Here is a 26728-nt window from a genome sequence, read left to right as displayed (position 1 = left end):
TACGTATGAAGAATCCCCGGTCGAACCAACCTGTTGGATCACTAATTTTCTTCTGCTTTACATATTTTCCCCTGGCTTACAGTGGAACGGCCCCGATCGCCATTACCCCTAACGCCCACCCTGTCGATAGCGATCGGGCTGGCGGCGGCCGTACTTATTGGCAGCTGTGCCATTGTGCTGGCGCTGAAGTTCCCGTGCGGTGCCGGCGGTAGACGGAACAAGGATACGGGCCAGAGCACGACCGTGCGGACATCGTCGCCCGGGCCGAGCGATAAAAGTGTCGCCAGCAAGGAGTACGACGGCAACGAGAGTGACGAGAAAAATCCGGACGTTATACCGGACACCATCGATTCGGATGATCAGGTGCGTTGGGTGTGGCGCGTGATTGTTCTAAATCACATCAAAGAAACGATAGATAATGTGAACAATGGGGGACTTGATATACAAAATGGATTTTGGAAGTCCCGTTGAGAGCGGGTGTAAATTGGGAATGATTTTACTCATTACTTAGAACCTCTAAATATCTGTTCTCTGTCTTTCTAACAATGAGCTCAGAAAGGGGTTTGTTAGGGAATTTTGGCTTCCTTAATTCTTCAATGTTCTGTAGCGAAATAATCATTTTCGGCGAGATTAAGGTCTGTTAGACATCGGTTCTATCGTTACCACTACCCGTATGACCTCGGATGCCAATGCAATTTTTCGACGAATATGGTCTCTCATTCGTTTGACTCACAATCTCTGGTCTGGTGTTCATGGTGGACATGGAGGTAGCGGTGTCAGACTTTGCACAGAACAACCGGGACACGCAGGGCAGCAAAACGGATTATCAGTTTTCAGCTACGAGTATATTAGTCAAATCAACAAAGCCAGAGGCCGTACTCCAAGATTTGTCGTGGTTATAGAGGCATCGTGGAAGAAACTTTCACTGATGCTCGATCCTGCACATAAAACCTGACCTGTCAGGACTCCGGTGCATAGCCTTAGAATATCTGATGATCTCGTATAAAAACAGTCGATTAACACTTTCCGCTTTCTTTTATCGTTTTGGGGATCTTCTTCCACAGATGGAGTACATCAAACGAAGACAACACATATCGACCATTGACACAAACAGTCCGAGCCGGTTGCTGCTGACGACCACCGCCCCCAATCAAACCTTCATCGGTGGGTCAATGGCAGCCGCCCTGCACGCCAACAACCATTCCTCCACCCTCGGCTACTGTACGCTGCGGAACGGCACCCCGCAAGCCTCCAACTCCATCACGAACGTGTCGATGTGCCACATGCCCTCGACCTTTACGACGGCAACCCACACAACCTGCACACTGCCCCGGCACCCGGTAACGGGCGGTACCGGCCCGGGCCCGCTGGCCCCAAACGCTCACCATTGGCCATCGTACGGTGGTACGATTGCTGGGGTGCGCAACATAACGGCCATCTCCGTGACCAGCAACCAGGGTTCGCCGGGTGGGCAGGTGCCGCCGCCACCACCGTCCGCGATCGCCATGCAGCATCTGGGACCGACGGCACGGACGCGGGTATGTATCGGGCTACCCGAGGACGAAGTGTCCGCCGATACGCCGCTCATGATGAAACGCGAAAGCACCGTATGACTATAGGAGTCTCACAGGGTCGGTGATACGGCCCTGTGAGAGTGTGCCGCGTAAACCCCGGGAACCGTGCGTGAGTGTCGTGCTTTGCGGGCCTTGGTAGTGCAATGCAAAACCTAATTAAGTCCAGCCCATCCAGGGTTTGCTTCCAATGGAAGCCACCAGATTGTCTCCCGTGGTCCGGTACGGCGCGACCAAACACGCAGCTGCGAAGCAGGACTCGTTCGTTCGCTTTACGTTCGCCACGCACCGGTGTATCAGTTTGTGATATGAGTACGCTGTGAAGTAGTAGTGAGACCGTTTCCGTGTGTTGTGAGCGGTGATGCGCAGGTGAGGCGAAATGGACAAAACCGTGACAGCAAAGCCGGGAAGAGTCAAGAAGAAGAAACAGAACAACCACTAGTGAGCTTTTTTCCCGATGCAACATAATGCAATCGACCAGCCGGCCAGCGGCTGGTCTGTAAATAGTGTACATAGCAGTGTAAGCTCAACTGGCTCAACTCATAGTCACGCTAGGAACAATTTAACGTCGGGGTTTTCAATCTTCTGACACGGACCCAGATTAAGAATAGCCAAACAAAACAGCAACGGTGAAAATGCCCATAGGGATCTTTAAAATATAAGCGAAAGATGATCATTTAAGAGAACAAAATCGGAGCAAATGAAAGCAAAAACGTTTGAGATAAATTTAGACACCCAAGAGACAAAATTATTCTGTACACAAACCGAACACAACATCGCCATTAATGCAACACAAAGACACAAAAGTTCACATGCAATTAAAAGAATTAGCAAAACCCAAGCAACAAAAACACTCTAGCTAGCGAATAATTAAAAACAACCACACACAAACACATTGAAGACTTGCACACAAGATGAACTTAAGGATATTCCAGGATGTTCCAGAATGTCCGGAGAAAGGGAATCGATCTCCATCGCGATAAGGCACACTTGCTACATGTGGCAAGTGAGCACGGCGATGTGACCGAGATAAGACGTACGTTTTATTTGCGCCAGGATTTTTTCGCTCCTTGCAGCCATCTTGTCCCACGTTCGATTAGATCAGGGATGGCCGTGTGTTCCTTGGGGGTGGCTTTCTACGAGTCCCATATTCCCACCTACAGAATGCTGCTTATCAGGTATCTTTCCCATCCTCGCGAATGTGTCGCTGTTGAGTGTTGCATAACGATGGTTTGGCACAACGCAGTGCATCGCCGGTGTGTGGCACGGGCCCTCCATCCCGACAGTGATTGATGACGTTAAAAATGGCGAATTTTTCTTCCACCACCACCCCTCCCCCCCCACAAAGGTTTGCTATCGGAATCGCGAGGTGCGCCAAGGTCCTCGGAAGCCACTATCTTGGCGCGAAGCTGGCTATGGCGGTAGTAGGACATGTTCCGGTGTTTGTGTGAGTGTTGTGCTCTAGCTTCTTGCGCCCGTTACAGCTGTCAACACAATCGATGATGGATGTTTTCTTCCCAGCTTTTTTTCCTTTCGTTGTACTGATTTTGACGGTGGGAAACGCAAGCAGGGAGATGGGTGTGGTGTCGAGGGAAATTGGATTTTCGCGTAGGGGGGCATCTGTTTATCGGAATGGTCGGTATGGTAACTCTTATTTTTATTTGCGATACGTGTGAAAATCGTTAGTGCAGTGATGGGTTTTATTGTTGATGTTGTGAACTTCCCATTTATTTATGATTTTATTCCTGATTTTAATTTTTTTCCGAAGAATTGTTCATTATTTTCCTGTAATCTTGTTTCAAATTTAATTTTTATTAAAGTGTTTGAGTAAGTGGGCTGGACCCACTTCATTGTAGAAGTGAAGTCAGTAGAAAGGTTCCTTCATTATATGTATTTATTTTGGTGAAAGCTCCTTCAGATATTTTCTGATAAATTCGTAAATATTACTCTGGAGAGGAAAGACTCCACTTATACTATATTGGCATGCTCAAGAGTCTACTTAACCTGTGTTTCATTCGTGATATTAAATTTCCAGCCATTTGAAAACTTCCACTCGATGGAAACTTATGGTAAATGTGAATAAAGACACTTCCAACGTTAGGCAAGTGATACCGCGTGAGCTAAGCTCCCACCAAAACAATAGGCACTTCTACAACAACAGGGTGTTCAAGGTAATTGTGACATTTGCTAACGGACTTCTTGGAGCAATCCCTGACAACCATCTCCCTGAGAAGGAACGCTGAAACGGATATCATTTCAGTGACTAATACCTCTTTGGTGTTGCTGAATGTGCTATTGGAATCTCTTTTAACCTTGCCCTAAACAAAATAGTCCAAGGGGCTCAGGTCCGAGGAGTGAGAAAGCCTTATCCGGAATTTTCAACTAAAAAGCGTTGATCGAAAGCAATCTGCTGGCTTTCTTCTTTCTCAAAAAAATTCTGAAACTCTCGTAGATGTTTTCCATCCCATTTTGACTGAATTTGCTGGTACTCAAGGAACACTGCATTACCTTCATAATGTCTTCTTTCCGGCGCGGATTATCATGATATACGTGAGTCGTTTCTACTATTCAAGCGCGTTAAACAATGTATTCGCACTTGAAAATTGTTCACCTGTGTTCACGGCAATCAAGGTTTCCAATCAGAACAGCAGCTGTCAAATTTGCCTTGAACACCCTGTATATGACTTCCCGCCCGAGCCGCACAAAGTGACAATTTGAAATTTATTTTCCCATATCACGATGCCTTACAGCTTATAAGCAACAAGCAGCGAGCGATCTCTGCACCAAACGCAATGCATTTCAAAGCATGGAAATATAACTCAATTGCCTGGCCCTTTCCTTTCTTCCTCAATCTTATGGCTCTAACCTGAGTGAATTCTTCAGAATGAGATAGATTTGCAGCACATTACATGAAAAGCACATCAAACACACAGTCCCGGTCAAATGTCAGCACCGACTTCCTTTCAAATGGTTCAATTACCTTTACCGTCAGTTTCGAGCGTTTGCGACTATCTAAACCAGGCCTTTAATCAGCTATGTTGTCCATTGAACCAAACCACACAAACACATACACATCACTATCGCTCACTGAACTGTAAATATGTAAAATAATACCGTACCAAAACGATACACACACACAAAAAACCCACAAACATCACAAACATTAGTCGAAGAATGATGATACATCAGCAAGAAACGAGAGCGTACAGATACAAAAACAACGCTAAAATAAACCGAGAGAAGAGAGAGAAAAACCAAACAAACAAACACAAAATCAAAAGTTGCATTCTTTACCTAGATATTACTATCAATAACTGAGGTCTCACAAGTGCGTCACATTCAATTGTAGGACGCCAGCGGCTACCGGTGGGTGGAAAACAGAGAGAAAGAGAGAGAGAGAGAAAAAGAGAACAGCTGAATGGTACGATGGAAAGGTCCTAATACGTAGGTTAAAGCATCGATCGATTAGTTACAGAAAAACGGGCCGGCATGTTATGTGGTTGAGATTGAACGCTGGTGGTTCGAGAACCGATGCCCCGTTCCTGGGATGGGGGGATAATCAAAAGAAAAACGCAAATTTAAGCTCAGTTGGTTCGAGTGGGTTGCGGTGTTGGGCGCAAAAATATGATTATAAAAATTGCAGTTGTAAATAAAATAGATAAATTTATAAAACATGATTCCGTGCTGCTCTTATTTCGTGTTATCCTCCTTCGTTTCGATGACGAATTTTTCGCTCGACGGGAAAATTGAGGCTCAGTACCATTCCAGCAATGATGGCGAATCGCTTTGAATCCGGTGTGTGCTTTACCGGATATGGAATGAAAGAACTTAATCCACTTATTACCTGTCAGGATGGATTCGAACACACACACACACACACACACACACACACACACACACACACACAGAAATCCCCCACGCACATCCGGAGCTCGGAACAAAACTGTTTAAAACCTTAAATTAAATAAATTAATTTAAATAAATGGATAAAATCACACGTTGTTCTGTGGAGCTGTGCGATACCGACCGCTACATACAATACATCTGTTGGTGTGTGGTTGTGTGTTTGTGAAAATGAATGTATTATTAATTTATTTGTAGCGCTTTCTTCGCACGGGGTAAACAGGAAAACGGAAATTCGAACCCTTCCCCCTCCCGAACGCAAACAATGTTGACCCGAGTGGGATCCGTAATCGTAACACGGTTGAAAGGTGAGCATTATTAGCGTGTTATTGAAGGAAAAATGCATCGGGAAGAGCAAAAACAAACACGGCGATGGCGGAAAAAACGCCCTCACCGTTCGAAGACTGAACACCACGATAAGGTAGGTCGGCGGTCGAAAGCGATGCGAATGAAAATCGAGCTAACGAGTGTGACCTGAAATGAGTCAAATCGAGTTGGTTGTACAATAGATAAAGTATTCAATTAAATTCACCGATGCATTGGGGAAACGCGACCACATCAAAGGGTCGGCGTGAAGTTTTTCATTGTTATTGATTGGATGAATGAGTGGCGTCCTAGCGGACACTGGAGACAAGGGGGTTTCTGTAGACAGGTGTCCGAATTTCAACGGAAACATTGTGCGTTTTACGCAAAGGTGTTGAAAACTCCATACATTATGCAGATCTAGAGCTGATATGCTATAGGAATTTAATATCTGGTTTTGAATTTATGTTATAATTGATTTATTAGCCCTAACAAGCTTGCTGTTCAACACCTTTTTCTTATTTATCTTTTTTTCTTTCTTGGCAATACAATCTCGAATGGTTTTGGCCCACCATTTCGGACTTTTCGTGGCTTTATTTACTAGTCGCTATATATTCAGTACTGCGACGGTCCGGATGGGATTAGATCCCCGGTTCTTCATCGCCTATTGGACATTTAATTTATCATTTCGTTACTGGCTTCTAAGCAACTATGTGATTTTATATTATTCGTCTATGGTTGAGGAATTCTACTCCATGTAAAGGGTATCTATGTATAACGGTACAGCAGGATATGAAGCCTCACGGGACCATGATAGTAGATAATAACGAGTATTTTTTCTGAATTGATTCTAGCCGGACCATATCTTCTTCTTCTTTGGCCTAACGACCTTTAGGTCATGCCTGCCGTTTCTGGTTTACTAGACATCATTAGGTCTTGGATAGTCAGACCCCTCTATGGGGGAACGGTCGATATGGGATTTGAGCTCCAGTCCTGCCGTATGACTATCGGCACCATTGTCGCCGGTCTCTACCACCGAGCTGCCCCAACAACAGTTGGACCATATAATACTGGCGAATTCATGTGTCGTCTAACAATGGCCCACCATCTAAATTTGAAGCTTTATGGGTTCTTAACTTTGGACACAGTGAGCTGGTGCATTATTGATGATCCTTGCTCGCCTGCAACAGCGATGCTTTCGAGGTGCGAGTGAACCCCGGTCCTGCAGTATGAAGACCGGCGCCGTTATCGCCTCGGCCACCGGACCGCCCCAAGACTGGTTCAGGAGACCGTTAATGGAGAGCCCGGCTTAAACTGTAGCGGTGGTTAATTCTTCGTAGGAGATGATGCTACTGTAACAGTGGCCAGTAGATCACCATCTCATTAGCTTTTTGGTGAACAACGGCGATCGTGAAGCTAAGCCTCCCAGCAACCCTCACAAAGTTGTCACCACGCCTTAACATTGCTGTGAACAGTTAAGTGTGATCGCGAACCACGCTAGATCGAAGAACTGGTGAAATCTGGAACCAAATTAGTGATCTAATTTTAAGAAACAATATTATAGAGCATCCGTGTAAATTACTTCCACTTGTTCCACGCTTCGGATTGCATGAGTTCAGAAGAGATAAAAGGGTTGATTTCTATGATTGCTGCATGCAATTTGGTAAGAATCCATGCCGGTCGTTCGAGATTATGTGCTTGAAATTTTAATATTTTCCTTTATTTGAAAGGTAAAAATGAGTTCGGCTATTTGGCAAACACATACATAAAATCTGAAAAGAACGCAACCATACGAACAAAAATTACTAATTGAACATCCATTGTTACAATTAGGAGCCGTTTTGTGTTGTGACGTGCTCAAAATCAATGACGCGATTCAATCTCATCCCATTCATTCTCTATTTTGTTTGCGTCCCGACAAAAAAAGCACAATCATTTCATCCACCATTGACACGGATTGGCCGATTCTTCAGGTTGACTGTAGCAATATGCTCTCCCTTTCTCTCTCTCGCTCTGTCCCCAATAAGCCGTCGTGTCGCATATTAAAAACAAATTTTACATTAATATATCAGCGCAATTGATGCCATTCATTTGCCAGCTTTGCCCCGTCACACGAATATTGTTTATCGTTTTCTTCTCTCTCTCTCTCTCTCTCTCTCTCTCTCTTTTGCTTTGCTTTTGCTGCTCCGTTGTTCCATCTGCTAGCCAATTCCGGCACTGGATGAAATTGATTTTTCCACACCACCACCTGTACGCTGCATTACACGCCAAACGTACTTTCTTTCGTTCATTTCCTCACCGCTCTTGTGCTTCCTTTTCGTAGCGTAGCGATTTTCAATTTCACCACCAAAAAGGGCAGCCAAACTTCGAACGTTAATGACACATTAATTCAAAAGCGGCCCAGCCGAAATGAAAACTCGTGGAACGGTAAAATGAAACGTGAAAAATCGAATTTCATTTAATTAGCCGTATTTACGACACGTATTTCTGTTTGCAGCAGCAACGCCGAGCAAAAAGGTGTTCGTACGGATGGTCGTAAAAAAGGGGTTTCCCGCACCCCCGGGTGCGAAAAAGGTAAAACAATGAATGGCAACAATGAAAAAAAAACCGGCGCCATTTTGTAAGGAAGCACTCTCCATTGGAGAAGGTTTTCCGGTGAAAGGTTACCGGGATAGATAAATTTCTTTTGAAACGGTTAATGTATGGCCGGCGATCGTCAAAAAGAGCGTTGTAAGATTGAACCAAAAAACAAAAATGGTATCGATGTTACCTTTTTTGTGATTCATTTTCAATTACAATTTATTCACGTGGAAGTCGTTACGGACTAGTTTTTGTTGAGCTTTGGTTCCCCTTTAATGGGAGAAAAGTGTTTTTGGAACATTAAACAGTATCCGGAAGTTTTTTGATGCGCTCCTATATATTTTTGATTTCTTTTATTGATTTTAGTTTCATTTTGATACACAGTAACTTGAGGCAAACTTCTTGGAGGGATTTTGAAATCAAGATGTACAAAATATACGGTGGAAGAAACGGACACAGCGCTAGTCTTCACACGGCAAGACCGGGAATAAAATATTGTATGGACCGCTTCCCTGTAAATTTAAATCAAGAAAACCTAAAAAAGGCATGATACGGCCTCTCGGACTCTCGAATCACTCAATCTCGAAGCGAGATCAAAATTTCAGTCCAAATTCACTTTTGATACCCTGAGTACTAATGAATCTGTTATGTGTGAGGAAAAGCAGATTGGTTTTTGAATTACTAAATAAAACAACGATTTTCGCTCCATTTTACTAGTGAATCAAAATCTGAGTTTTGTAATTCATTCCAACTTCTTGTTTAAATTTTTTATAAGACGATTTTTTGAAGACTCAACGGTGATAATAATGAAATGATACGATGCCTAAATCAGTTTCATCCCATGCTTTTGATAGAAGTTGCAAACGGCTGAAGACAATATTATGACGCAATGTTCAACGTAATAAGCACACGATGCACTTAAAAGACTGTGATCCTTTAATGTATATAAGTAATCCTTTAATTTGTAGGATAACACGTGGAAAGCAGATTTAAATGGAACAAGGGATTTAAAATCCAACCAGATTTATTCCCGGAAAGCATTTACTTCTTTTAATGGCAAAAGTTTAAACAAATCCACAATGCGTCATGGATGAATTTTTAATCTATTTCTACGCATTGGTATGAAAGCAACCTGAGGCTTATATTCGCCAAGAATAATTAATGATCATTTTATTAATTTAAACACACTAAATATTTTGAATGTGTTTTTAACCTGGAATTCTTTTAACAAACCAGACATACAATCGGTGCGAGCCAAAATGAATTAAAAACGATGCGTAGATTCGTCAGCAGGTTGTGGTCAAGAATAAATGTGTTTGCCTTTTGGACGAGAACATGTATTTTAGATTATCAACACGTACATTACAACCGACTGGAAGGTGCGTGCCTATGAACGTTAAATTCAACATGAATGTTCAATGAGTGGCTTTGTTGTTCGGCTGCATCGGTGGAATAATTAATGATTTTGGTCTTGGCAGTTTGTTTAATATTTAGTAAATGTGTTTTACTTTACTTAATCCCTGATGATATTAATAAAATCACGAAGTTTGAACTCGGATCATCATTCCAAAATATTCTACAACTAATCAGTTCTTCTGGAACACTTTAAACCCGGACCGAAACATTTACCCCAGCATTGATCTCAAACAATTTGATCTCTGGGGGGAAGGCAAAATTAAAATGCAGGTCACCTAACTGAAAACCGGTTCTCGGTGGGTGTGTCTTTGTCATCGCGACTGAACTTTTCACTTTGATTGGGACAGGCTGGGGCTTGCGTTCCGATTTCGTTCGTATGCCACCATGCCGAATTACAGCCACCTTTTTTTTTCCTTTGTCACAGCTTGCGAATCCCGGCTCCCGGCTTACTTCCAATATCAGTGATTGCTACTCACCTGTGCACCCTTCGTTGCTAGGAGCGATGATGATGCTTATCACTGGATGAGGAACTTTTGTTTCCTTTGTTTTGTGGAACTGAACAAAAGTGGAAAAATCATCCCAAATGTAACCAAACATCACCGTTTTTAATGAAGACTTTTTCCGATTGTGCGACGAATTTTGTGGGGGTAGAATCGGTGGCAACGAGGGGCTTGGATTGGTCGAATTATAAACCTAAACAGCATTAGAAATCTCATAGCAACTGAGCTGAGGTTGCAGATTGTGCTGCTCGGAATTGTGACCATTAGATGGATTACTTTTTATTCCACCTGATCGGGACGGAGTGGCCAAGCACAACGCGCTCTTTGTTCGATAAACTGGTTGTTGTTGTGGAACGGTGAAACGCACCAGGCGCCTCCATTTCGTAAATTTCATTATTCTATCATCATCATCCATCGCGGCCATCGACGGTCACGGGGATCCGGGAAAGCAAAACGAGACGCAGATGGATGGTGAAAATTTTGCGTTGCTTTTCTTTTTCGTTGCCATTTGCGGACCTTTTTCTTCGCCCTCACTCTTAGCGTACACTGATTGTACAGCTCTGTAGAAACGAAATTCGGTTGTTCTTGTTGCCGCGCTGTTGTTACGCTTCCTGGAGAGCGAGAGGGACACACACACACACACACACACACACACACACATACTAGCACAGGTTTTGAGGGTGCGTTTGTTTAATTTTCCCGGACCAATTCCCGGTCCGTTCGTATGGTTCAATAAATCTGTCACACCTGATTGATTTATTGCCCTTGCGCAATCCATCCCGTACCGTGTAACGTGTACGGGATGACAAACGAAGGGCCGACGAAAATGGACATTGATGAAAACTATTAGAGAAAACAAAAGCGTAGACAAAAACAAACCTGGAATTAAAATGTGCAGAAAAGGTAAACAAAACCCAAGCTTCGATGCTATATTGTACGGTGTGATTTTATTGCACTAGTGAAAAATAAGTCTTTGAAGAACAGGCCATACATAAAGCGAATGAAGTAATTAAACAATCGATTGTTGCTTTGTGTTTGCTAAGCATGTTTGCTCTTGGAGAATATGATGTTAACTCTTTGATACTTGGTTTTCATTTTCGACAATTTGATGAAATGACTAAATATTCATGAATATGATTGGTTCAGGATTATTTCTCTGATCATTTATCTATGAAGGATAACGAGAACATTGCCCCATTCATTATGAATGACCCATCAAGCAATCAGAAATTAAATACACTAAGTAATTGAATAGTAACTTAGAAAGATTGTAAAGTAACAAAGATGTAACAAATTTCTGGATCGCTCACCCTAATACTTACAGCTTACATGAATACATTATATTAAAATAATTCTTTCTACTAGCTAATGCTCTTAAATACTATACTGATATACATATTCTCATACAAACCTACTCAGACTTATTCACAGTATTCTCGGAAAATATTAGCCTTTTTTTCTACTTTCAGTTCCTTAATTAACTTTTCAGATAAAATTTTAACAACTTGCAAATAGACCAAGGTAATAATCCCGAGATACCGATCCAAGGTATCAAGGATTTCCGAGATTTCAGACATTATTCTTTGCATTTTACAGTTTTTGTATGCAACAAGGAAGTACATTTTGCATAGAGTCCTGCATCGAACACCAAAAAATACATTCTCCAACACCCATCGATAAGCACTTCACTGTTACATTTCCCATCAACAACAGCGTGCCAAGTGGTTCGCCGGTGGCATTGTAAGCTAAGTACAAACTGTTCCAACCGTTGTATGGATGACAAACGGTTACGGATCAATTACTTTCACATCAAAATTGTTGTTTATTGCTAGTTGTTTGTTGTGATGGTCCACCAAACCTCTACAAAACAACCTCTGTCCTCTTGTGCCGTGAAGCGATGCACAACAACCATTCAGCGGAGCATTTGAAGTGCTCTGGCTCTGGGGGGGTTTTTGCCGTTCTTTCTCCTTAAGGTGTGTTATTCTGTTCCTTTTCTGTGGTCGTCCAGCACAATCCAGTCGACCGGGTGGTCAGTCGGGCGAGTGGTCGGGTGGCCTGGCAACACGAGAAGCATTGCATAAACAACCTCGAAATGAACCACAGCGTAGGAAACTTGTCTAATCTGTACTGACGTCAAGATGGGAGCGAATTTGTGAAGCAAAAACATTCTCCCCGAGACAGACGACCATCTCGTTCCATCTCGAGCGCAATACAAGTGGGCAAAATCTACTCGATAGATGCATGTGCAGGGAGAGCTGGGCGCTAGTTTCACTCCGGGAGTGTAGTCTTCCCGGACCGACCGCGAAAGCTAAACCTCGAAACAAATGAACAAAGTACAGACCAGCACCAACGCGAAAAAAGGACCTTTGAACGAAGCCAAGGTGGTGGAGGATTTTCAGTCCAGACACAGAGAGGGAGAGGGAGAGAAGGTAGGGCCAAGGTTGTGGAAAGCCACCGGACAAAAACCCCTAACGATGGGAGGATTACGAAAACTAAAAATGTCACCTTCGGTTTGCTCTTTCATCGTGCCCAGTAGCCATGGTATTGCCAGAAAAAGGATACATCAGAAAGCGGCTGGATGTTGGCGCCGAACTGGCCTCGTTCGGTTTTTTTTTTCTTCCTCCTTTCACTCTGACACTGGCCTGACTTCTTATAATACCGATTGTACTGATGCCCGGGTGTTTTGCGTTCCACCCGGACATTTGCCCAGTATTGGTTTGGCTTTCCGTGGCGCCTTCGGGCGTAGGATGTGCCGGGATGCCGAAGGATGCGAAACCGTTTCTTGCGTTGGACTGGAGACTCGATCTGACTCGTTGTGTCTTTTGTGGCTTTCCATTTTTTGCCTCTCTTGCCCGGTGCTTCCCGGGAGAGATCAACATCGGTGTCAGCACACATCGCCGAGGCGACATAGGCACATAAGCCTCAAGAAGCACGGCTTATTCTCACTCCATCCGGCGAGCGGGACCGGTTTGTGGCACTGACATACAGAAATCCTGCATAGCACACGGCCAAGATTCGCTTTCATCTCCTTCCCGTCCACCACCACCGTCTTCCCAAACCTAGGTAAATCCTTCTCCATCTTGAGCTCCCCGACTGGCGCACGAGTCTTTTCGCACTTCAGTGTGGTGTTTTATCTTTTCAATTTTCTTCCCAACCCGGGCGGGGTTCTTCGGTTTCCCTGACCGGGCTTATAGGGGCGGGAAGGATTCACTTTCCCGGGTGCTCCCCATCCGCTGCTGGGTTTCCGCAAAGCTTGCTGGGAATTTCGAATTATCCATTTTCATCCGGTTTCACATTCCCAGCGTCCCCTTACCGCTGGCTGCGCGCGTCCTTGAGACACGTCATGCTCCCCTCCGTTCGCCTTCGTTTCTTTTGCTTGGTCCTTAATTTTGTCCCCGTTTCTTGGTCTTTCTCGTGGCACGTGCTTGTGCGAGAAGGTGGACTGGTGACGGCAAGGTTGCCATTGCCGACCGCAATCGACCGCCCCGTTGTCATACGGGTAGGCGACGGTGGTTTAAACTTTATGGCTTAATCTTACGTGCTGCTCTGCATGGTATGGTCGCACAAGCCGGTGCTGTCTGTTCTCATTACCACCGTGTACGGGGTTCGAGCTCGGGGCGGAAAAGGTACGTACAAAAAATATTTATAGGGATGTGTAGGTGGTGCAGTGTGTATGGGAGAAAGAAAGGAGCAAAAGATGCCCGGGACACCGATTCTTGGCAAAAGCGTTTGTGTTTTTGCGGTCAACATTTCCGAGCATGCAATGTGTAAGCGAATCATCAAACGTCGTAATGGGGTGCCGTGTAAGAACTGATCACCAGCCCTATTCGAGCATGTTTTTATTGAATCAAAAAGCCTTACTTAAATTTTACTGCTTTTCCTGTTTCTAGGGTTGTAATCAGCTCTCTACATTAGCGAAGAAACCGATTGAAAGATTCTCCATCGAAGTAATGCTCACCATCGCCAATAAAACTACACTCTATCGTGTTGAGTGCTTTTTACCGCCAAGCAATTAACAAAGTAGAGTGTAATTTTGCATCAGTAATGCATGATCACATATTAGCCGTATTGGCCACACAACGTCATTCCTAGCTATTCTCTACTGTAATGGGTATGTGTCCCTGGAGAAACCCATCCTCCATGGTTGGATGGTTTATCTGCAATGCAACATCGAACGTGCCTGAGGCCACCGGAGATTCGCAAGTTGGTTGGGAAAAGATCTGCACGAGGCAAAAAGCATATAGACGAGTATAATGAACGGATAGATTCGTCTCAAGAGATCTGTGCCAACGGTAGCTCGCAGCTATTCACCAGATGCTTAGTCGTGTAAGCGGTGACGGAAGATGCATCTCAAGACCGAATGCGATAATTATCATGATAACGATAACGGATGGTTGAGAGGGCTGATTCTGAAATTGTAAAAAAGGCTTTAAGGTTTGAAAATAAATTGTGTACTAAAAATTTTATTTGCTCTTGCTAAAATCGATTCATGCACTCAGCCCAAAATATGGAATATTTGTATCCAGATTTTACCATACAGAAAAACTGTAAAATGTATCTATCAATTTGAAGCCCTTGCTCCCCGTTGGGCATTAGAAAATATTAAAGTCCTTAATCGAAGAATCATAACGGCATCCTCACGAGTCGGCTCCAATCACTAGCCTCGCCTGTGGGAAAAAAGGCTCCCGATCGATGCACACTCGTATCCCAGCACTTGTTGTCCACCTGGATGGCTGCACAGTGCCAGTGCATCGTCATATGTTTCGCTTGGCTCACGATGACCACGCACACACACACACCCTACACAAGGACAGCCAATAACGGCCATAACTTGCGGTACATAAATTTGCATCGGGCAATGCGGAACGGAAGCTGAAAAGTTAGACACCTCGGGGTGTTCCAGCGTTGTGAAGCTGCAGTTCCCTCGTCCTGCCAACCAAACCTTCTGCCTGCTTTCCCTATGTCGGTTACATGGTGCAGCTCCAGCACAGTGCTCGTAGGGGGGGAAAACTTTTTCAATTTTCCTCTCTCAATCTTCGAATATATCCAATCGAACTTTATTATATTGATGTCTCTAGCGATATGTAAATCATGCGTAATTTGACGTTTCAGCGCTGGAGCGCTCCGATGAAATCGGGTCACATGCACATCGTTGCCGGGAGTCGTTAAGGGACGGGGGTTGGTTAGCAGTTGCCGCTTTAGCTGCAACGGTGCGCTGCTCGTCGAGATGGGTAAAATTCTCAGAAATTAATCTCGAGCGAGGCAAGCAAGCGAGCGTTGAATTAGCTATTCGTAAATGATACTTTGTCACAGTGGATTACAAACCGCCGGTGTACGTAGATGAAATGAGAGAAGAAACCACCAGGGAGAAATGCAGAAGCTGTTCCGATTTTGTTTTATTAATCTATATTTTCACTCACTCGCTCGGTAGAAGGAACTCATCAGGAGATGAGAGTTTAATTTGGTTTCAGCAAACTATGGGAAAAGTCCCGGATATTCGTGATTGGGGTCCTCATCCGCGCTTCTCCAGTCACCATCATCGAGTGCTCAATGGGAGCGTTTAACACTGCGCTCTTCAGCATCCCTAATAACTGCAACCACAATTTTGTTTTGCAATAGGCAAAACCACTTCACCACGATTCATTACATGAAAAATGAATCCTTGACGGGCAACAACAACGGCGACAGCCAGAAGCTGCACGATGCACGATACGTAAGTGCTCCCGACCGATTCGTTCGCATCCCATTAATCTGCGCCCAACGAGCGTCATAAAAGGCATTTCCGCAGTAGTTGCTCATACTGTGAACAACATTCCATTGGCCCCTTATCAGTCGACCGGGCCGGGGCCACCGCTCGATAAGCGAAACCGTGGCGGAAGATGAACTTTATCGATGTCATCATAAAGTTCGTTAATAACCACTGACAGTTTCGGGTACTGATAAAACCGCGCTAACGATGTACGATCCATGGGCTAGGCACAGGGCGGGTGGCTGCTTCTTGCATCCGGACTGCTTCGTCTGCAACCGTATTCCTCCTTCCCATCCAACTGTTTTTCGAGTTGATGGGTCGTTTACAACCATGCGTTGACTGGCGTTCCCATCATCCGTTCGAATATCGGAAGCCAATGGGATGTACGGCCCGGCCCGATGTTATGATGTTTGCCCTACGAACAGGACGAGGCTCACCCAACAAAAAAGAAAAGGTTTCCCGATCTAGTATGCTGAGCTTCTTTTTTTACTCTAGCCCAATGAATCACACACACTCGCTTTTCTCGTACGGAACATAAATATTCAAAGTTTCTCTCTATACTGAAGGGAGGGACAACACCAAGAACGAAACAAAAACTACATTTATTTGCGTTTCTTAATTGGTTTCTGGGCGCGCGTGAAAATCGGGACCCAAATTGGTGAGGAAATGAACACCGACCGGGATAGAATAGACACAAGGACACAACACACAACCAAAGGAAGAAAAAAGAGGGACACAAGGGTAAATGAGCAAATAAACAGCGAACCAACCAACCAACCAGCACCGGATGTGGCCGTTGTTTGGTGTTGAGGCAGAATTTTATTTCTACTGTTTCATTACCATTTGCTAGCCGCGTCTTCCTCATTTTCAGCGGTTTTTTTCTCGGTTGCCCTTTTGGAAGCTTGTTTTTTGCCCAAACTCGATAGGAATGTGGTGTTTGTGGTGTGATTCGTTCCTAGGGAACAATAGCGCAAACTGTTTGTGTGTGTGTGTAAGGAGTAGAGTTTGTGCTATCTGCCTATGGTCATAAAAATAGGATTAAGTATCGTTACTGCATTGAGATCATTCTCGGGGGGTGATGCAAAAACTTTGTCCGAAGGTTCAGCTCGAAAAACTTTTTTCTTTCCTGGAGAGTTGTAGTGTGAAGAAGCATTTATTTGATGATTTTCGAACTTCAAGAAGCGTAAAATATTTATTTGAGCATGGTTTACTGAAAGATTTACTTCGATATTCAAAGGCCACTGGACTTGCCTTTAATCCTAAATGCTTCTTGATGTTGCTTCCTAAGACCAACTCTTCCAATATTTAATCAAAAGCAACTGTCTCTACTCCGTTTTGCACCGTATTCTCATGAGGGTTAGATGGCCTATCCCTTTTTTCCATTAGCTACACTTACCAGCAAAAGCAAATCCCCATTTTTTCTTAATTCCCTTAGATCTTAGACCCCTAAGTGCATTGGGAACTGCTCGGCAGAGATGTACGAACAGTTTTTTCTTGTGTGAATGTTAATATTTGTTGCTTAAATTAATTCTCAAATTCATTAAAATGTAATTAACAAATTGTGCAACAACCGCCAGCATATTATAGCCCCTTTTCGTGTTTGCACGCTTAATTCGGTATAATTAAGAGCCACCTCCCCCACCGGGATGGCGCGAGACTCGGCTTGGAGCGAAAGTGTGAAAAATCGTTTTCCCTCCCAACCACCGGGACTGCTCCATTCGCCACCGTTGTAGTAATCGAACCAGGAGTTCTTTTTCTGTTTTGTTTGTCCTTGTTTTTTCTGCTGCATCAGTGCACGAAGCCCCTAATTGAGGAAATAGTTGCAACGTTGGATATTCTTTTTCTTAGCGATGTTTGTTTTTGTTTTCTTCCATCCAATCAACACCTTCAGAAACGCATTCATTATGGAGGCCGGGAACAAGCAATAGCTCTTCCAAACACAATTGCTTTTTAATTCGAAGAGAGTTGGAAGGTAGATCACGGGATGGAAGGGTGGTTTAATGCAACCTGAACTGTGGGGTGACTGTAATGGTTCATCTTCGCCAACGGTAGAAAAATCTTTTGCCAAGTGTTGATGTAAATACAATGCAGAAAATGCAAATGTTAGTGAACAGTACTCCTGCTTGCTTGTGGTAAATGCATCAAAGGATCCAGTTTTATACAGCTAGTCCTTGTCACAACTTTACGTATACCTGTGGTTTTTGAATAAAAGAAAATTGATTATTATATTAGCTGTTTTGCTAGAGAAGTGTCTAGCCGACTTTGGTAAATCGATTATCATGCAAAACAAAGTATGTCCGATATTTTTCTACTGATCGGTTTCTTCATCAATTCCTCGCGCTGCTTTTAGGTGTGGCTTGTTTAATAACTTGTTTAATACACCATTTGCGACACCATACACGTTACAAGCGATATCAAAAATATAATTAAATTAACAATTTAACCAAATCGTACATGCCCCATAAAAATTGCAAGGCAGTGAGCCAAAAACGTACACAAAAATGTTTCAAAAATATTTTAAAAAAAGGTTGTCATAAGATGCCACTGCAAAAGTGAATAAAAATATTTTCTATGGGTGTTCGTTTAGTTTTGCTAGAAATTTGCTAGCCCAAAAAAAAAACCTTAAAAAGCTCAAACCATTTCCTAAACCAAACTGTGGTTCTCCAACAAGAAGCAACCCACTCGACGAGCAGTGGCTAATGTTAACAGAAATTGTCTCTAGCGATGTTTACGCTTCACGCAGGAGCTTTTGAACACTGCGGGCGAGCTTTTTACAGGCAATTTACTTTTTTCGCCCAAACCTTCCCCATCAGCTACATTGTTTACCCACCTTTTCACGCCTTCTCCCAGGTGCCCGTAGAACGAAAAAAGTGTTTTGGACAAAAATTCAACGACCAAAACCGATATAAATAGCTTTAATCCATCGTTAGAATGATGTTTTCGCAAAGCTCAACAACAGAACCGAAAACGGTAAAGAACCAAAGGGAAAAGTGGGAAGTTCACGTGGGGGGAGGGCAAGGAACGTCAAGTTGTTTTTGCAGTACGTAAAGAAAGCATGATGTTTACGTGTCGAGATTATATTACTTACTGGCGAAGGCATTTTTGCTTTGATGTTTGGCGTTTAAATATTTCACTAGACGATATTGGTATTGGACCGTTTGGTGGGTGAACAGATGAGTGAGTTGTTGTGCGAGCGTTTCTAACTTGTTTTTCGGGTGAAAGTGTTTCGGATAAAAAAAACGAATATCCAATATTATATTTTGTATGACAAAAGTTTTGGTATCATGGTGCTCATCCAACCATCGAAGGTTCCAGTATTTTGAAGGAAGGAAATTTTAAATAGACAATGGATAATAGTTCACTTACTTGGACTTATATGACTTCATCCAAACATGTGGACAATAAATAAATGCTACAGATTACAATAAAAGCTACAGCAATTGGCTGAATTATCCCCAAGTAATGCTTGAACCCTTTCGTTATCTTCGACCTTTGCCAAATGTGAATGCCACGATTTGCGAACAGTTACACTGAATTGTTCGATTATTGCCATTTTAATAATTGATTCTATCAGATTCTGTTATTTTCAAGATATTGTATTGAAACTTTAACCAAAATAAGCAAGATGGACTGCTTCATGAATATGCACGTCCGTTTTGTTACAAAAGAATCGCTCGTTCAACTTTAAATACGCAATCTCCCCATCCAAACAGCAAACAAGCACAACGAACTGTCGCGGGCGTGCATTGATCCCGGTGCGTGGTGTCGTTTGTGTAACGCGTGACCCGGTCAGTAGTGCGAATGTCATATCAATTTAAATGGCAAATCAAGCATTCCTGTTTAGCATACCAATCATGTGCCCGCACGTGTGTTTGTGTGCCTTCTGACGTACACCAACTGTGTCAATCATCGGGCCCGAAACCGTCGTTACGCAGTTCTTTACACTGTGGTCGGTTGAGCTGAATGTGAAGGAAATTGTCAATTCCATCCAAATCAACCCCGAAAAGCAAAGCGAGAAAAAAAACGACAAAGGCAACACAACGCTTCACCAGCAACCGGGCGCCTCCATCCGCTGTTAGGCAATTTCCGTCCCTGTTCCGGCTCGCACCGGCATCAGGTGCGTTTGGTTGGAAAAGTTCAATTGAAAAAAATTGCCACTGTGAATAATTTATCATTTTTCCTATCATTACGAATGTCACAGTTTGTTCACATGTACACCGCATCGGGCTGTTGACAAACTGAAGACAAGCGGGCGCGCGCGCGCGTGTGTGGACAAACGCAAGACGTAAGTTAACGAAACGAAAACACATTTCTTTACCCATCACCATCGAGAGGCGTCGAGTTTGTTCGTGTTTTTTTTGTACACTGCTCAACGACAGAAGGCAACAAGAAAAAGGAGAGAAACTGTGTGTAAGGAAAAGTTTTGCGAATGATTTTCCATTTCTTACATTTTTTTTCGTTTTGGTCCGGAAAATACGCACACCTGAGATCGGGTTCTGTAGCGCGTAGTGTCGGGTACAAAGTTGGGTGACATTTCGCAACAAAGGAACCGTACGTGTGTGTGTGTGTGTGAAGCAAGAGAGATTGAGAAATGTCATGGCTTTGAATTTGAAAGCCTCTGGGTGACATGTGCCCGAGCGCAAACAATTACACTTATGCCTGGGAACGTGTGTGTGTGTCTAACGGGACCGGCTTACCCCATCTGTGCTCAACGATTATGGAGCGGTTTCGGGGATGGAGAAAAACCGTCAGAAAAGATAGCACCTTGTTAGAAGAAACTCCCAAGCTGAATGTGATATCCTTTCTGGGGGAGGGTTTTGGGCTCCCGTCCCGGATGGGCAAAATATGAGCGGTTCTTGTTAAAGCAAAATTTTATTCGAGAATTAGGCAAATTTTGAGTAACTAAGTAACGTTTCCGAGCCTTATTTCTGGAATCAATTGTAATGCCATCACGAATGCTCTAAATTGACTACTTGGATGTGAAAACAGATCCAGCCAATAGTCAATAATAGATGCAGATAAGATTAGTGACGTCAGGATGTTATGGCGATCAATATCACTCTGTCGCCCAAACCTCGGACGCATCAATTTATTTTAATTTCAACCAGAAAATTAGATCCGTCAATCTCGATTTCATTGCGGCCGGGATTGGCCGCACCGACGCCAATCGAGCTCGACCCGGCACCAGCGATGGTGACCACCGACGGTCTGAAGCGAACTTTGCTTTAGTCACTTCCAGTCGTGACGTGACAAACAAAAGTAATCACCACCACCGACCGACTGATGCTCATGCCGAGTTTTTCGGAGATCTGCCGTCCCGTGCAGGCATTCGCTGCCCAGAATCGGATCCATTACAGCAGTTCCCTTCGTTTCGAAAAAGTTCCGAGATGGATCGGCAGTGCTTTTTCTGCTGTTGCTTTCCCACTCTCCCTGCTAGACACTCAGAGACAGTGCGTTGCAGTGCGGTTCGGATTTGTTCTCGAGCCCAACCGAAGACCCTTACCGGTCTCTAGCCTCTTCACCAAAGGCGGAAAGAAATTAGGCAGTGTAAATCGTCGTACTTCGTACGGTATCTACATCACACCGTGGACGCTTTCCGGACATCCGCCAGAGAGAGAGAGAGAGAGAGAGAGAGAGAGAGAGTGAGGTGTTGAACCTGTGGATGTGTCGGTAGCGTGGTGGCTCCCACTTGACTCGCTTCGTTAAAGGCTCATTTATTTGAAATGGTCGTTGTACTAATTGTCTTCCACTCTGGCGGAACGGACACCACGTTCCCGGGGTCGTTCGCTCGCAGTGCTGAACCGTTACTGTACGTTGCAAGACCGTCAGAAGCGTTTGTTATTACGCTGCTACTGACAGACTCCCCCGCTGGGTTTCGCCGAGTTGGGGGGAAGGGGGAAGGTCGGGAAAACGTTCAAGATATTCTCTACAACGGCTAATCATGGCACGTTAAAGCTCGTTTCGTACGAGTGGTCAGTTTTTCGCACGACGAGAAGAACGTGTGCGTGTCGTTACTAGGTGAACGGCGTGTTGTGAACGTGTGCTGACCCGAAAATTGACCGGAAGCTACCCCAAACGGTGAGTACAAACGATGAACCCTTCGGGAATGCCGGAGGGGGAGCGTTTCTGCCTGAAGAATGCCGGGCTTGCAGGATGTGTGTACGGAATGTCAACGAATCGTCGTAGAAGAATCGTTTGGTTGAACCCCCAATGGGGAGAACCAAATTTCGTCTCGTCTTACCCGGGTGATATGCGAGCGTAAAACTTAACCCAGCCAGTTGAACGTGTAGTTCCAGTTATGTCCGGTTTTATGTAAGGAAAATACCAAACAAATCCAAAAATAGCGATCACAAAACCTAGATATTTGCTCGTGACACAGTCACTTTCCGATTCGCAGGGTTTTGTTTTTGGCCCTAGCGCTTTACTGTTCCCTTTCGTGTCTTTCGAATAGTTTCTCAAGCTTCTGGGAACTGTTTATGTGTTGGCTGTGTCAGAGCATCGGGAGGAGTTTGGAAGGTTTGTGCATCCCAGGAAAATAACTTACACCGTCTCTTGAGCGTTCTTTCATCGGTCAATTAATATCGTTAAGGTGATTCATTAGCCGAACAAAGTTTTACTGAACGAAATGCTGCAGTGTACGTACTTGGCAATCAGCAGCTTTGCTGGACGATGATGACGACCAGGAAGCATAATTGAACTTTCAGCTTCATATAAATGAAAAGCTGTCTTTAAAAATGTCCTGGGTCGTAGTATCCTACTAGGTCCCTTAGGCATATAAAGCATGCCTTAATCCTTAAACCACCTGAATTCGCCTGAATCTGCAATAAAGGATTTTTAACTGAAGTAAAATTGTTTGATTATTTTACAAAATTGAACTGGACAAAATTTCTAAAATTTTCATCGAATTTAATGTTTTTGTGTAATTTTTACACACTAAAATGTATTTTAAATATTGTTGTACCCCTTCATGACGATTGGTTTTACACCATCAGTTATCATAGTTATCCGTTAAACTAAATATTGCTTCTAACGATAAAGATAATTGCTTTCAATACTTGTTTCAATATCTCCTGTGAATTATCTACTACTAACTCTGACGAGATTTAAGCTGAACATTTTAAAGGGAGAATATTTTCCCACCCATACAGTAACCGGTGTACAAAACTCAGTACAAAAGTATGGGGAAAAACCCGGGGTAAGGACGGGTAAAGAAGTTACATCTCGACTATACATATCATGCTGAAGACGAGATGAATAAGTTGACTTGAAGCGTGAAATGAAATTTTCAACAGAAGCATAACACACATACTCTCACCCAACCCGACCCAATCTATCGTTTTTCCAGCACAGGAACTGAAGTTGCCGTTGCGTGCCGACTTCCCATAACATTTCCCACCGACGGAATGTATGTGCATGGCAGGGTAATGTTTATTTTTTGCCAATTCACCACCCACCACCAACACCGCCCCAGCGCCCGGATGCCGTTCGTTCGTTCTGTGCTGGTGGCGTCTATATCACCACGCCGTGTTCGTGTTACAAGACGAACGGACAGCAACAGGACAGCTAGTTCGAGAGACGCCGATTGAAAGCACATTTTTGATTCTTTCGCTGCGTTGTTGTGGCTCCCATGTGGTTGTGACAGTGTGAAGCTGGCGAAGGTGGTAAAAAGCTTCGATATTGATCGCATGAGAAGTTGTTTTGCATAACAACTAGACCAGGGTATGGGTATGGTACGGTGCATCTGCCCGCAAAAAAAAAGTGATTGGAGAGAAGATATAGATTGGTTTCAAAACGGAGATATATTGGTAGATACACAAATATCTCAAAAAGTAACGTTCATAACAGTTTTGAATAGTTTGACGGGACTAATGTTTCATTGATTGTTACGATTTTCTAGTCTGCTGAAGAAACTGCAAGATGGTAATGATGAATGTTTGCATGTTTCGCTTCAGTGCTAGCTACTGCAAAACCTTGGAGATCAGCAGCCCTTTTTTGTGGTGCTCCATCCGTTTTCCACTAATTGAGGACGTCATAGAAAGTTTAGCGACCAGTCGTGACCAAGAAGTCAAAAATGTCAGACTCCTCTCGCGTGATACTTCCTAATGAAGGTGGCAACTTGTGACAGCTATTTTGCTCTCTACATGCCCCCAGATCAACTTCACTTCAGCCTCCAGGGAATCCAAGCCACTCAAATGAACCTTCTTCAAAACCCTGGTTTGTTGTCAACTATTACCATCAGTCAATGATATTCAATCGAGTCCAACGTCAAGCTGGAATCAATATCCAAGATAACCACAACGGCACGTGCCACCGCTGGAAAGATGCTGGTTTTCTAGGTTCAACCGCATGCTCAGAGTGAAGCTGCCGATGACCTTGAATGGGCTTTCTGCGCAACATTGTTCATTTGGTCCAAGATCTGCTTCACAATTCAAGCGGTGGGTTTGTCTGCCGAGCCAGTGATATACAAGCGAAAATGCCTTTAGGACAAGGATATTCCTAAACATCCTTTGCTGTAGTTCATTCTGGTTCTTCTGGTAGGAATCTGATCTTCATCAGACGGTTCTGATTTATTATGAAAGGGTGAGGATATATTTGGCCTAGAACTTCTTAATCAGAAGATAAAGCTGAGCTGTGGTACCTGCGTAGCTACATTATTGTTTGACCAAGAGTTTGAAGAAGATGATTAAAAGAGAGCTTGAAAATTTTACTGTGAATTCATCTAGGGAAAATCTTAAACTTTTTGTTATTTTCTAAAATAAAGGAAAAGCCTGCCAAAATGTTTCAAAGCGCAGCTGTCCACTGAAATTGGCGAACTAAAGGTCATAATACCAAACAGAGAAAAAAAGCACCAAACACCATCCCCGGTTTCTACTTTCGTGATGCAATTCCAATTTCATCTGAAATTCGACACATAAAATTACTAAAGCGAACCATTTTCGGGGTATTGATTGAGAGCAAAAACCCCGATCGATCTTTTGTCACCCAGAGAGAGAGAGAGATAGAGAGAGAGAGATAGAGAGAGAGATAGAGAGAGAGAGAGCCAGAGAAAAAAAGGGGGTGCGGCACCCAACAGAAGAGCGACCAAAATGGCGGAAACTCGTCGATAACTCCCATGCCTTCCATGTTTCAGTGTAACGTCCACGTTGGAAGCCAGTGTTGGAAGTGGAAGTGGGATAATGAATAGCATAAAGCGACGGTAAAACTGGTGATTTTCGTCGTTCAGCTGTCACATTTGCATCGAGATGAATTGAGTCTATCAGTCACGCCGAACTGTTTCGGGAATGAGGCCTTGGTTTTTTGTTCGCTGTTGCTTCACTTGCTTTTGCCCCAAAAAATAAGGATAGACAGGAGTTTGTTTTGGTTGTCTCTTTTTTTCGAATGCACAAAACAATACACCATTCAGGGGGATGTAGTCTCGCTAACACAAGCACGAACTGTGGATGCGGAAGCGTAATGAAACACGAAAAGGTTTTCAGTTTTGTAACAAAACCCGCAAACAGCTACGTGACGCAGACCCTTCCTGGTCAAGCAGTAGCTGCTGTGGCTGGTCAGTGGACCAGGGAAACCTTACCCGGGTACCAACACAGAGCGGCCTTCTGCAATGACGTATAGCATCTTTTGGGCGCCGGATGCTTCGTGACCGAATCTCCATTCTGTTGATCACACCTTCCCATCGCGTCCGTGCTGGTTTGGTATGACTCGGCCCAGCTGGTTTGCCGTGCCGTTGGTCGGCAACGAAGCCTCATCTCGAAAGGAAGCAACCGACCGGGAATGAGTTGGTACGTTTGTTTGGCTTCACTGGTGCAAAGGAAAATTAATAAAACGTTATTTTGTGGCAGTCATTTGTCATCTGTGAAGTGCGAATAGCACGACAAAGACGAACCCATCAGCCCACCGAAACTGGGTGGCAGGAAGCAGGCCCATTACCTTGGCCTGATAGTGGAGATAATTGTTGTGACAACAAGCGGGAAGCAAAAGAGCAAATGAACCTTTGGGAAAGAAAATGAAAGTGGGTTCTCTGTGAATGGGTGTTGTTTATATTGGTATCAATGCCGCCCTTCGGGGATTATCCGTTTTGCCCCCGGCTTTATCGCCAGTGGGTGGTTGTTTTCCGCGCCGAGCGAGAGGAGAAGGTGTTCAGGTGTTAGGGGAGACAGAGAGAGAGAGAGAGTGGAAGGAAGAAAACCAAACACCTAATGCGTGGCGAAAGCTGTCTAGTGGGGTAGCCCTTTTATTATCAGGCCTCCTGCTGATTTCCGTGGGAAAAGCCGGTCGCATACACACAACAGAAAAACCCCGGAAGTGTACGGTCATGGTAAAGATCGATCCCCAACTACTTACTGCGGGGTTGTTTTTTGTTTCTTTTTCCCATCTTCCCCTTTTCTGATCCTTTTTTCCCCAGTGCTGTGGGAAAAGTGTTTGTGTGTTTAGTTACCTTTCGCTCACCTTGGTAACGTGGCCGCCTGCTGGAAGCGTAGAGTAATGAGTATCAACCGACCATCCCGAGTTGTGTGTGTGTGGCTCGGGGATCAAACATCAGCACTGCTTTCGGATGCGATGAAACTTTTAATTAGGAATATAGTATCCTGCAGTGCCGGTGGTAGCGACGAGCGTCTGTGCATGATGTGTGCAGAAAATGGGTGCAGGGCGACCAGCAAAAAAGGGCAACGCGTTAGCTCATCTTTATTAATTATTGTCTTGAACGA

At 44.0% G+C, this 26728-nt stretch overlaps 1 protein-coding gene across 1 annotated transcript in view; it reads left to right on the top strand.

The window, feature by feature from the left end:
* The window catches only part of LOC118516700 (neural cell adhesion molecule 1-like), a 40342-nt gene extending 35636 nt beyond the window's left edge, over window positions 1-4706 (top strand). Inside the window, exons 11-12 of the mRNA XM_036062647.1 lie at window positions 83-363; window positions 1065-4706. Coding sequence (XP_035918540.1) covers window positions 83-363; window positions 1065-1613 — 830 coding nt within the window. The 3' untranslated portion in view covers window positions 1614-4706. The remainder of the gene's footprint in view (window positions 1-82; window positions 364-1064) is intronic.
* The last annotated feature ends 22022 nt before the right edge of the window (window positions 4707-26728 follow it).

Source organism: Anopheles stephensi, unplaced genomic scaffold (assembly GCF_013141755.1).
Source record: "Anopheles stephensi strain Indian unplaced genomic scaffold, UCI_ANSTEP_V1.0 ucontig378, whole genome shotgun sequence".
Taxonomy (NCBI): Eukaryota; Metazoa; Arthropoda; class Insecta; order Diptera; family Culicidae; genus Anopheles; species Anopheles stephensi.
Note: the sequence above shows the minus strand (reverse complement) of the source record. Positions and strands in the feature narration are given on the sequence as shown.